The sequence below is a fragment of the Rissa tridactyla genome, chromosome 5, assembly GCF_028500815.1.
Source record: "Rissa tridactyla isolate bRisTri1 chromosome 5, bRisTri1.patW.cur.20221130, whole genome shotgun sequence".
Lineage (NCBI taxonomy): Eukaryota > Metazoa > Chordata > Aves > Charadriiformes > Laridae > Rissa > Rissa tridactyla.
Window position 1 is genome coordinate 80,630,754 of NC_071470.1, and position 14,026 is coordinate 80,644,779.

Below are 14,026 nucleotides of genomic sequence, written 5' to 3' on the forward strand. Positions count from 1 at the left end.
CACAGCTTTCTAGCCTGCAGGATATGCAATCCTGCTGTGAATAACCGCTATCAGTTTATTTACAGCTTTTAAGCTATGAAGATAATGTTTGTAAAGCTCTCTAGCCTCACTCATGAGCACGCATTTTGGAAGAAATCGTCACTTGGTGTAGTAAAGCACTACAGTCAACGGAGATACACCATTACAGGCTCTAAAGGCCTTTTCTTATTTTTTTTTTTTTCCTACAGAGGCTGGGGAGTTTTTACTCAGACTGTGTGACAAATCAGGAAAAAATTAAAATTGGCGCTATTTCAGAGCTGGTCTTGTTTACTGCTCCTCCCCCTCACAGCCATGTAGAACATATATGGTAACAAAATTTCTCCTGGTGCAAAACCAGTAAAATGGGACACTAATAACAGAAAAGATTTTATAGCACTTCTCGAAGTGATTTAACAGCTGCAAAGAAGGAGAAGCAATTAACAACATGGGACTAGCGTGCTTCCAATGAACCACCAGGAAGCATTGCACAAACTACTGATAACTTTTAAGCTAAAGTTTGGGGCACACGAGCTAAAACTTTATCTAGAACCTCCAGTTAATACCCCCAAGACCTAGGTAGAATGGTAGAAAGTTAAGCAAACAGGATTGCTCTTATCTTTACTTATTTAGAAAGTTATCCTGCGTGCAGATTCGCATATGGAAACTACTTGCTTAACTATCACCCTCCCTACTTCCTAATAAAGAACCTTCTCAGTTTGGCCTCAAGGCTGCCTTGACTTCTGTAAGCAGTGAGAGCTCCCGAGGAATTACTAGTAAAACCTACAGATTACTTTTTGTTTATTTTCTTATGGTGGATGGGAAGGCCAGAGGCAGGTAGCACAGCAAATGCTAGACCAGCCTAAGTTCACCTGGAGACCTCCCTTCACTAAGGGGATTCACACCTGGCTGTCTGAAGACAGCTCTCCACCTCTGGGTGGCTGAGCGGGGCCCAAGGTCTCACCTTTGTCACCTAGTAAGTAAATATACATACACGACAAGACTTTTCCCTAAAACGGGGAACTCTGTGTTAACTCAGAGTAAAGGTTCAAAAATAATCCAGATGACATCTGCAATTTACCTTTTATTTTGCCTTCATTTAAATAAAAGTTAAATAAAGTCATTTTGCTACTGATGGACAACAATAAGTCAAGTGCAGCATCCACAAAAGCTCACAGTGACTGGATTTTAAGGGGACAGTGTGAATCAAAGCACTGGATATTGAAGTCTTTGCAGAATTGTTTACTCAGTAAATAATCACAAACCTTAATTTTTATCTATAAATAACCACAGATTAAAGGAAGAAATTGGTACTGCTATTATTTCAACATGTACGAAATTAACACAGAAAAAACAGAAGGTCAGTAAGGGAGTCATAATTAGAATTTAACAGTTAATGACATAAATCTTTGCCTCTTGTTTTGGTAAGTATAAAATATCTTGGTTGGTATAGCCTAATCTCTACGCAAAAAGCAATTATTTACATTCTGCCACGCACGATTCATAGACAATTCTCAAGGGCCCATAAAAACTACGCTACACTTACCCTTGTGTGGGTGCGAATATGCATCTTCAATCCATCATTCTTGCTGAAAGCTTTGTCACAGTAAGGACACTGGTAAGGACGCTCACCTGAAAACAAGAAAAACATTACAATCCATAAATATGGCCTCAGTACATGAAGACCTTGCAGCACACTTAGTTCTCAAATGGAGCTACTTTTTTCTGGACTTGTCTTCACACTCATTTCAACCAAAAGAGACCTAAGCATTTGAAAAATTACAAATAAAGGTCCACCCAAGCAGGTTGCAGGGCTGGATCAAAACATTCCTCTTTGCTCCTCTAGCACTATAGGAATACAGACTGAAAGCCTTGGGCGGGGGGGGAGGGGGTAAGAAAGAAAAAAAAAAAGACACCTACTGCCCTTGCTCAAACCACATTCTACAGTGACTTACACACAGTCACTTTTATGGTTAGGCATTAACTACTCCAAAATATTTCTTCCATTTCACATCTGGTCATTATTAGAGCCCTCTAGGTATCGGAACCCCAATGAAATATAAAATCCAGTCTTTTTTAATGCTGTATCTGAACTAACTGCATTAGAAGCCAATTAACCAAAAGTTTTGGCAATTTTTGTGTCGCAATTTATGATTGAAACGGAATCAAAAGGATCTCAGCATCTCCCGTGCAGCATCCCATACCTTGAAGGTATTTAGTTTAATGCTCCATTAAACTGGCATCATTTAGCATCGATTTTCCCAAACTCACATTAGTGTCATGTGGATACTGAGCTATTCAGAATCAGAGACTGAAGAGTTTCTAAGCTAGCTCCGTAATTTGGAAGAAGCGATAAAGCTTTATAATTCCCCAAGGGCATTTTAATTTAACTCTTCAGGCAATGCACTGGAATACGAATCCACGGCCTTCCTGTATACAACCCTTTAATAGCAAATACCTGGTTTTGTACTAGAAACAGTCTAAGTTCAACAAATTAAGACACAAATATTTTTCTATTAACAAAATGGCATTTGTTCTACGCAATCATAATGCTAAAGGCGTAACAAGCCTTTATTTGAAAATACAAGTTAAGCAAAGCTTGTTCCGCTAAGTCAACGCGCAGCCTTCCACTCATGAAAGAATCTGTGCACGTGTAGAGAGATTTAACATAGTCCAAACATCAAACACTTATTAACACTCATACTCAATCCTGGAAAATAGGTAAGTAAGATTAACTACATTTTACAGTTAAAAAAAACCCCAACCAGACATATTTCACTGACGTGCCAAAGATCAGAGTGCAAGAGAGCAGCAGTAACGGAGATAAGCATTTAATGCTCCGCAGTCCCTAATAACAGGGATATTCATCTTGACCGGGAGAAAGGAAGCCTCATCCCTCATCTTTTCTCTGCGTGAGTGTTCCTCCGTGATTGCTCAGAGGGAAGATACTGGATGTTCTCTTTCTTGGGAGCAAGACGTCACGGGATCACAGAAAGTATGTAATAGGGACAGCTTACAGTTGGCAGAAACAGCTCTTCAGAAGGACCGACTGTGAATACAGTACAGCTGATCAACTGACAGTCACTGCTGTTGTAGCTCCATATAGTCACAGGTGGCATAGAGATTTGAGGGCAGCTGAGATTACATGATTACTTAAGTAAGGGGATAAAATAAAAACAACTGTTTAGCAGATAATCTGTTCTGTTCTTTGCTGTCTTTTGTTGCTGTTTAGATAACTGTTAATGACACCGGTAAAAAAAATTGCGTAGCAAAGTATTTGTGAAATACAAATAATTGTCTCTTGTATTCTGCCACCTCTCTCAGAAAGCACAGTTGTGTGAATTTGGCATTAGTTTTTGGATGATGACAACGATCACTGTGTTATAGCTGTGTTTTCATGGAGCAGTTTGAAATAGGATACTCTCTCTCATGACCCTCAACGTCTTTAATCCATGCCTCTGAAATTCAAACACTCCAACGGTTGTCAGTACTCAAATATTTAATTAATTCAGCCGACATTTTTATGTCTTTGGGCTTTTGAATGTAGAAGTTAAAGCTTTCAGCAGTTTGCAAGCAGATGAGTGTTGACAGGTAGGAGTTGTACCCCTCCTCCCTCTCTCCCCCGACCCTTGAGTATCCTTAAAGAGAAAGGCTTCTGCTTTCAAAGGATGGTTTTGAGCTTGTCTGAAATGGATTAACAGTGTCCTTCAGAAATTAACCACGGAGACGACAGTACCTGATGAATACGGGTAAGAGCTTTCAGCAGATGCCAGTAGAGGGCAACAGTACGACTTCAGATCAACATGACACACCTGAAAAGGGCTGGCTTTGAGCAGCCACTATGTCCTGTGAAGTCCCAAAAATCTCCGCTGTTCCAAAAATTGAGTCTTCTACATACCACAGACTGCAAGCTCTAACTTGACCTTGCTGCTTGATGACATGCTATTTTTCTGAATTATATAAACAACTTCTCACGCACTCGTGCCACCAATAGTTGTCAGGAAGACAACCTGAGAGATGAGCCCAAGTAATTTTACTGCTGCTCTTACGTTATTTTCTTTTACCTAATCTTTGTAGCCTGTACGCCCAAAATACATACAAGTGCCCTTGTCCTCACATAAGCAACTGTTTCCCCTGTGCAGACACATCCTTTAGATACGTAACTGGTGCCTGTCTCAGAACTGAACGAGCTGCCCTCTGTCAATGCATATTTTTCTCCATTTATTTCTCCATTTATTGTTTCAGGAGCGTAGGCAACTAATTCACATTAGATGTCTGAACTTACAGACAGCAGGTTTGGGCAGGATTATTAGAGTCCTACTTACTACCTTCTCTAACTCCAATAAAAATTAACTTCCCTCCGTGCTTTAGAACTAGACTGGGCAAACATCATTCACGCTACCAGTCAGTTGCTTGTAAGAACGGTCCCCATAACAGATTCATCAACAAGACCATATTTTTCCTACAATGCCTTTTCTTTGCAGTTCTTAGTAGAGTAAGTTTTCGAAGGTGTTATTTCACAAAGTGAGGGTGGTTGTTGGTGGGTTTAAGTGTGATTTATATAAAAAAAATATGGATAATGTGGGGGCAAAATATTTTAACTTCCAAATACTCTACAAAGATTTAACCCTAACGCTTCGCATTTGGAAAACATCTGAAAAAAGGCCTGACCTTCTGTGTTATTGTTTGCAACTCTGCCATTAAACCACAACCGAGACTATGATCTGCCCTTTTCGCTAAAGCATTTCACCAGGCTTTCTACTCCAGTACAATACCAAAATCCAGTAGGCATATTAAATGCATCTTCATTTGACAGCTCGTCCAGTCAACATGCCCAGAAGTAACGCTGTGAATGCAACAAGAGCTAAGAATAATTGCTATCACTAAAATAGCAAGAGATTCAAGTAAGACAGACATCATAAATGCTACCTTTACCCTCAAGTTACAGCTGACTGTCATGCCCCTGCTGTCCGAGAGCAAACCGCTCAACACGTTAATGGCACTTCTGTACAAGTAACCTCAAATAAATAATCCGGGGATAAAATGCAGTGGATTTAATGTAATTCAAAGTCTAGACATTCTACTTCCAGATTTTGTATGAACAAAACCAAAGCTTTTAACATAATAAAAATAAATTTAACCCTAATACAAGGATTACAAAAAAACAATACCATGCTTGAAAACCATATGGGATTTTGATCTGAAAATGTGTAATGACAGAATTGATATCTTTTTTTCCCCCCCTCAAGTGTGTGCATCTATAGCTTGAGATCACAATACCTATTAGACCTCAATATAGCACAAAAAGTTCAACACCAGACTCTCTCACCCCAGTTCAACTCAGGATGGATAGTTTCCTGAGACATTTGCAATCAAAGGTGCTGTAAGGCAATATTTACAGTGAGTTTCCCAAACTCTGATACCCCTGGGAACCAAACAATTAAGAAACCAAACCAAATACATATCAGTTCTTCAAGACTTCAGTGGCGAGAGCTAGACATCTGATAAAGACTTTGAGACACAATAATTCAAATTAATCTCGTGTGTTGCTATTTTCACACTGTATTTTGCAATCCCTCTAGTCAGTTTAGCCACAAAAAAGCTAATTACAAAATCAGGCAGAAACCTGATATGAACACCAATGCTGGCGATTACTTTGTAACAGTGACCTCTAGTAAGATCAAACAAATATGTACTTTACAGGTGACAAATATATTCCCAACAAATGAGACAAACGAAACAGGCAACAGAAATAGTCCCAATGTGAAGAGATTAACAAAGGTGTCTGAAGAGACCAGCAAACCAAGAGAGAAACAGAGGCAAAGAGAAGATGGCCAACAGCATGCTAAAGCATGCATTCAGTTTTGGAAGCAGTCTCTCAGAGCTCTTTCAAACTATGTATGAGTGCTACTTCCCTCCCATTCTGTTAAATCTGGAGCCACATTTACTGTCCCCATTCCCACGTAGCTTGCTTGGTCACTTGTACACAGTTGTCAGGTATGTAATGTTAGCCGTCGTGTACAAATGCCCTGGCTTTCTCTCTTTATTGGAACTAAACTGCTGCATTAAGACATTAAGAATTTGAATTATGCAGCGAAGTTATCAAGGTTTTTTTCTATACTTTTTACTGTATCTATGCTTGGTCAGCTGTGGTATTCAGCGCCACTGGTCTAGGTCAACACTCCCAAACATCAGAGGAAGACTTATGACAGACTGCACCGAACATCAGATCGTGTGCAGCGTACGTAACTCAAAAGGAATTATTTTATTCTGTTTTCTTTAAAAAAAACATCATGGCAACGTGGTCCCTCAGAATCTTCCACAGATCACTTACCACCTTCTAAATATAGCTCCTTTTCAGATGGTGAAATACTTATTATAAGGATTAGAAGACTATTTCTTAAAATATATATATGCAAGAGTATTATTTCAAAATGACAATTTTGAGAACAATTATGATGAAGTGTAATCCTTTTTAAAGGCCTAACTTCAGACTGGGGTAGGGGAGAGGGGAAGAAGGGAGAGTCCGCCATCACCCAACCGCGGTGGAAAAAAGGCAGCTCACCTGGGGAGGAATTTGGAGGCAAGGGGGCCATCTGGATCACACCCGCAACACTCCGTACCAGGTGATCAACAGGGCAGCCCAGAATGGGAATTGCAAGGAGGCTGTTTTAGTCGGAGATAACATGGGGTGATGACAGCATTCCACAGCAAGTAAGGATGGGCAAAAGGTTAACGGATACGACAAACTTATAATCTGTGACATATGCTTTAGGAACGTTACCTGCTCATAGAAAGCACATGACAGCTTTACACATTTATCCTCCGCTGCTGTTGCTCTGTACGCAGTGTTCCCATGGAATTAAAATGGGAGTGTGTGTCCTCAACCGTACAGAATTCAGTTACTGCACTACTGAAATACCTACTTGCACACAAAGAAACCTACGTACACAGAATTGAATTTCTCCCACACGAGAAGAACTTCATTAGGAGTTAAAGTTAAGCTAAATAGGAACTCAAGGAACCAAGCGATATCAACAGAACTTAACTGAAAAAAGGCCAGAACACCAATTATTGAATGAAGATTAAATATGCACACTTTAAGAAAATATTCAGCAAATTTCACCACCTTGGTGCTGTACAGCATGTCAAATGGCCCTTGAGAAGGCAATCTCCTCTTCGACATTTCCTCTTGTGTGTAGGTGTGGCAGTTCTCTAGATACCGAGTAGCATTTTCAAATGCATTTAATACCTTAGGTCTCAAGCATTTCTATAATTTTGACCAGAAATTCTAGGAAGGGAAAGTAACAGCAGAGTAATCAAGAAGCTTGGCCAGCTGCTCTCTTTACAACACCTGGACTGGTCTTAATCTGGACTAGACAATAAGAACAGTTATCCGACATATACAAAACTCTGACCTGCCTGATTTTCAGCCATTAAACACTCAAAATTCAGCACTTTAGAAGGTACAAAAGTATACCCACACAGAAGGAGCTTTCTCATGCCAAGAACTAAACAGCTTTGTGATGTGAAAGATAAAATACTCACGGGCATCAGCTGAGACAAGACCCAGAAACATCAAATCTATGTGTAATTCCAGACTCCTAGTGGGCCAGATAAAAGAAGGGATAGCTTTTTGACCGCTCTGAGGAGAGCAATCCTGTTGCTGAGAGAAATGGAAAGCCAGGACTAAGGTATGGGTCAATCAGGCACATTTCTTACGCATTCCTCATTTTAACCAACGTTCAAACTCGGCAGATTCTGAAGATGAGAGGTTAAATATTATGCAGTTATGCATTTCCCATTCACTAAAAACAGACATATATTTCATAAGAAAAAAACCTCAAACGCTATTCTTCTCAAAATAAGGGAAAACCAAATCGCTTTAACCATTATTTTATTCCTAAGTACTTAGCCATGCCCTATTCTTTGAGGCGCAGAAGCGGTATTTTCATAGCTGAGAAGGTTTGTTTTCTGAAGAGTTTTGGGTTTATTCGGAGAATTCAGATGACCTGTAGTTGAGACCAATAGTCAAAACGTTTGTCCTATCTGGTCCATAAAAATTATCATGATGTAACTGAGGGTTTAGCTCCTCGTAACTAAATGAATTATAAAAACTAGTAAAGGACCCTACAAAACAAGGCGACTATCTGAATCTGTACAGTAAAGCCTGAACTACCATTATTAATTACTTACAGGCTTTCATCAGTTCCACGGTGGTATTAAGATTTTAGTCACAAACGAAAACCCAACACACTCACTTTACAGAATAGACCAGCTTCGTTCTTTGCATCTCTTAGTGGAATTAAGCAGTTTGCTTTCCCTACAAATGGAGCATTAACATCTATGACTTCAGTGAACCCAACGGTCAACCAAATCTTTTAAAGTATACACATCAATCAATCACTAATTCATCTGATCTAAAGATGTCGTTAGAATTCAAATAATCTACCCCTCAGAAGACCATTTCTTCATTGGTGGAAGCAGCCAACAAGAAGCTGACAGCTGCATGAAACTTTACAGGTGCTTTTAACGATTTAACTGTTGTCTGGAGATAAATAGGACAATGATGTATAAACTGAAAGGTTTAGAAATGCAGAATGCTTACCTTTGAGGCCTTCTGCAAGCTCCTTTAAATGCGGTAGATAAAAGAGAGATCGTTTATAAGTTATTGAATAGAAACAACTTATCTGTAGACATTTGCAAGCTGTTCACTGACTAGATACAGATACATTTTTTCACATACTTCATTGTGATATAAGAGGAAGTTCCTTCAAGCTTCCCTTTTATTTTTTTTTTTCTAATGTAGGAAAATATAAATTACTTATAAGGTAATTTGCCAGATGATTTGCTAGAACGAGGATCCTGGCTGTACATTATTTCTAATGTACATGAACAAACAGTTGCCTGTTTAGCTGTTAAAACTTTAGAGACATATTTTACACAGTAATAAACAGCAGTTACACTCTACTTCGACTCACTACTTCCTTCAACTACTCTGAAGTTTTTTGTGTTCATAGATGACTGAACTACTGTTAATAACCAAAGACTTTTGTTATAACCCTACAACTAACATTTTTTTTTGGTTTCTCAGGAATTTTTACATGGAAGTGCAAAACGTGGACCTAGATTTTTTACACAGTTGGACCTTAAATATGATTTTAAATATGCTCAAAGGCCTAGTCAATCAAATTGTAGAAGTGTGACTACAACAGCAAGGTAGGACCATAGGATCAGGCTCTCAATGCAGGGACATCTCAAGAAGGCAATCAGCACCTGAAGTTATAAGGGACAAGTATGATGAAATGTTTTCATGAGCTTATTATACAGTCTTTAATTATGGAAATGGAAATTGAAAAGGTAAGCTTAACTGTGTTGACACAAAGGATATGGAAGTCCACAGTCTGAATGCTTTTTGCTGTTTTAATGCAATCTCTTGGTATTATGTTTGACTCGTGTATACGGAAAAGAACCTTCTCAGCTCACACGTATAAAATAAAGTGGCTTTTTCCACCTACCAGAGAATATAACATGTAAGAATGCCACATTAAGTCACAGCTCTTAAGTGGCACGGAATAGAAACATTCATCTTCTCAGAAAAGATTTAGGACAGATCATAGAACATGTTGGGCTGGAAGGGACATTTAAAGGCCATCTAAGTCCAACCCCCCTGCAATGAGCAGGGACATCTTCAACTAGGTCAGGTTGCCCAGAGCCCCGTCCAACCTCACCTTGAATGTTTCCAGGGATGGGGCATCTACCACCTCTCTGGGCAACCTGTAAAGTCACACATCTGAGCAAGATGTAGAGTCACAGTTATCTTACTGGCTTTTTATCAGGACTTTGACTATCTGTGATGGAAAAGTAAAATAAGGTTACGTTTTAACCTGCATTTGAATGTGTAAGTATTTTCTGGAAGGCACGTATGGTTGCTAGTTGTCCCTCACCAGTCCCTATGTAACAGAGTACAATTAGACCACTTTAGTGCCTCAACTCAAAAACAAATTTACCTACAAATACAAAATACCTCACAACAACTTTCATTGTTGCACAACTTGATGTGCTACGTCCCAACGACGCAAGGGATTATGATACAACTAATCGGGAAAGCAACAGTATAACTATCAGACTGACCAAATGCATGTGCGTGTATGTATATTCCATAGGCACGCACAAACACACACACACACCAGACCACAATTAACAGATTTAAACAGCTACATCTAAGGCAACTGCAAAGCTACACAAACCGCAGCCAGCAACTGTTAACACTGAAACTCACTTGAAACTTTAGGGAAGTAATTAACCTCCTGGCCCCGGTTTTCAAGCCCAAGAAGCAGCCCATAGAATTTCTTTTACAATTTATGAACGAGCCAAGGAATTTATATCACAGTCAGAGGATTCTTTTACTGAATTAACCTCAGCTCCCTCTGACCCTAAGAAGCCATAAACCAACAGGATACAGCAGAGGGAGAATGTGCTATAGTGTTTCAGCTGACCTACAGAGCGCTGTCTCTGTCGTGCCAAGGCTGGAAACCCGGATGATGAATTACAGAACAAAACGCTAGGTTCAGATGCAAACATCAACCCCTTCCCTCCATACGTGCACACGCAGACGTGTTCACTCGCCCCAAGCCAGCTCAGTTTCTGCAAAAGGCCAAGTACTGTTAGGGCTCATTTACAGAGTCTTACTCTTAAGATAAAAGAGGGAAGAAAACTACTGACTGAGGAAGCATGCATACAGCTGTGAGAAACAATATCTAAGAACACATGCTGTGTATTAAATAAAAGCCAAAACCCCATTGAGCTTCTCTTTTTGTCCATGGATTATTAAGCATATCAAAAGTACAATCCCAAAGCAGAACCAGGGGAGTAACCAAGAATCTCAGCTTTTATAAAGAACAGATTTATAAATAAAAAATAAATTGATACGCAACTCTCTTGAAAGAGCTCTGCCCAGCTTTATTTTGTAAATACAGAACAAAGCCTCTTATTCGAAGTAGCTAATCAATGTCTAGCTGACCACGTGCACGGAAAATGGGATAACTCAAACGTCTGCACCAGGACCTCAAGCCTAATCAACCGTAATGACTAAGACAGGAAGGTCTTCGCAATATTTACTCTTATGGCATACTGCGTGGTGGCACCAAAAGCTTAGCCCCAGCTGAAGGCTTATTCACAAAGAGGAATCATCTCTTGAAAACAAACAGAGGCTGGTTGTTTCAAATTCTAGCTCAACATGAAAAAGGGTACTTCGAGGTCTGACACCCCCCCCAAAAAAAGGAGGGCAGCTTCAAATTGACTAATTCAAAACAACAGAATTTAATATATGCCGAGAGCATCAAGCATTCAACACTGCGATGCTTAGAAACCAAACACCCACCACCGGAATCAGAAGTTTGCGGCTCCGCTGTTTGATGAGCTGAAAATTTCTTACTGCTCAAAAAAATCCCGGAAAAGTTGTCAAGGGTTTTCACGATGCGATGAACTTTACTACTAACAAGCCATCAAATGAGCAATCACGGTTTGCAGACGATACAGATTCCCTTTCACCAACTACCCTCACTTTCTTTGGAAATGACGCAACCTGTTCCTCAGAAGGCCACCCTTCCTCAGGCCCACTGAATATCGGACACCGATTTCTTCTTGATTAGTCTGCAAGTATTACGATCGTGAACAGCCTGGCTGAAGTCATCAGGTACAGCACATGTCAAAGCCACCTCTCCGGAAGTACATGAATCGAAATCTGGCATTTTCTCACTAAACCTCACATAAGGCATTTTGACATATAATTTACAGATTTTTTTGTTTCCAAACCACAAGTCACAACTTAGCAGCAACTCCCCCCCTCTCTTCTTCCCTCCCCCCCCCCCCCAAATTTCATCAGGATAATCAGGAAATGGTCAGGAATCATAACAGAACAACATCAAAAACAACCGTGAAAACGCATTTCAGTTGATTCTCACAGTGAAAGATGCAAATCACAAAATTCTCCACCAAATATGTGGTTGACATCACAATAGCAGATAGACTGGAAGAAGCAAGGATCAGAGTTTATTTACCACAGGTCATTATAAATGAATCTACAAAGACATTTTTCCTGAATTAGTAACTCTTCAAAATGAGCGCTTCTAGCTTTTTAGATAAAGAAAGAGGCCTTGAAAGTTTCCCTCCTTCTGCAGCGTTATTCTTTCGTAAGTTGTTTTCACACCGCATGTTCCCCAAATTCCCCAAATCCCCCCCCCAAAATGTGTATCATCTCCTGGCAAGGTGGTTTCTCCCATCGCATTTAATTTACAAATGTACTGGAAATCTTCAGTGCCCTCCTACTTCAAGTTAAGTTCAAAATGTCATAGTTTACTGCTTCTCATATAGTAGCGGCCATGAGTTTTGCAAGGCTCTATAGTCAAAGTTAGAGATCTCCGGTGCGTGGTTTCATGAAACTCACCTTAGCCTAACTCCTAAATTTAGGAACGCCTGCTTGAGAGTGCCGAAACATTAAATGTAACTGGTAGCAGCACATGTGCAAAAAGCATTTTCACTCAGACAGCTATAAAGCATTTTCCCCAAGAGCTATCTGCACTATCAACTCAAAAAACTAGGGCCTTTCTATTCTGTGCAAACTGATGCGTAATCGCTCATAGTACACAGAAAACATACCTAAAGTTTAAAGGAAAAGGCCTGTGAAATAAGGAAAACCAAGCTAGGACACTAGTAATGGCAATGAAGCAGACTTGCCTGCAAAAAACATTGGAATGGGAATCTGCAGATTTTAATGAAGGATCAGAGTAACAGTTTGATATTCCGTTAAGCATTAAAAAAATAGCAGTCCTAATTTTCATGAAAGTCTAGTAAGCCAAAATACCAGAAAATTAAAGCGTAATGTAGTCCCTCATGGGATGGCATGGTGAAGGCAAAGAAATATCCATAATCAAAACAGCAAAATAACTTCATGAAAAAAAAGTTAGCACAGATTAGAAATCAAGACAGCCATATTCCTGGAAGACTGGACTGATGGGCCGCGTGACTAATTAACAATACTATTGAATTGCTTCCTTTTACTCCTGTCTACCTCATCCATTAAAGTACAGCCCAGGCGGGCAAGTGATTTGTCCTTCCAAAAGGCACAGTCCCTAAAGTGTTATCTAAATCCTCATACCACATGCTCCGTAAGTGTTGGCTTGCTTGCTTGGTTTTTTTTTTCTTCCTCTTCTCTGCATCTTCAGGAAGTCAAAAAAGGGAAGAGAAACCCAACAGCTTACAGGACAGAAGACTGAAGAGAAAAACAGAACAGGTGAGATTTGTCAGGAAGGACTTTAAAAGGAGTTGACAAGCTCAGGTTGTAGAAGAACAAGAACAAAGAGGAGGAATGGACAGAACTGCTGCACTGCAATTCTGGGTCTTGCCAGCTTTGACCTTCAGTGTCTTTTGTGTCTAGGATTATACAGTATACACGAAACACCTGAGCAGAACACAAACGCTGACTTACATGTATCTATTTTTATACAGCTGCTATGAGGGATAAATGTTCCAAACATGGAATTTAGTAAAGAATAAGAGCTAAAGGTAAAAGTCAATTATAGCCTTTTATCCTGACCCCAGGACCAGGATAAAAATTTGCTAGTGTCTATAGCAGTCGAGTCCAAAAATCACCATATATCAAAAACTAGTAAAACCTGTAATCTTAACAGGTGGTCTTGACAGATTGAAGTGATTAAGACTTTTCCAAACATCGTAGAAAGCCAAATGATTAAACACACCGATTCTGTCATCTCCCTGCAAGCCAAATTTGCTTATGCGAAGTGAATGGAATACCATAGGAAGGCTATTTGTCAACCGATGCTTTGACTGCCAAAGGCAAATCTATACCATTGTTTGTTGGAAACAAGTTATCACAAAGAAACCCCCCTTCAGTTGCCTGCTGCTTATTTGAAACGAAAACATAAGCTCACAAAATGAAGCCTACCAACATGACGAGACAACTAATGTACTCTCAGCGTTTCCAGAAGCA

At 39.7% G+C, this 14,026-nt stretch overlaps 1 protein-coding gene across 3 annotated transcripts in view; it reads right to left on the reverse strand.

Moving 5' to 3' along the window:
- PRDM5 (PR/SET domain 5) overlaps positions 1-14,026 on the reverse strand; it is a 111,062-nt gene that overhangs the window by 43,799 nt on the left and 53,237 nt on the right. For 2 of the 3 annotated variants that reach the window (XR_008466747.1, XR_008466746.1), the window contains exon 14: positions 1,562-1,647. Coding sequence is in view for 1 of the 3 variants with exons in the window: in XM_054203861.1 (XP_054059836.1) it covers positions 1,562-1,647; positions 13,175-13,288 (200 nt within the window). In the remaining 2 variants the exon portion in view is untranslated. Of the gene's footprint in view, positions 1-1,561; positions 1,648-13,174; positions 13,289-14,026 lie in introns of all 3 variants that reach the window. The other variant, XM_054203861.1, reaches the window with a different exon arrangement.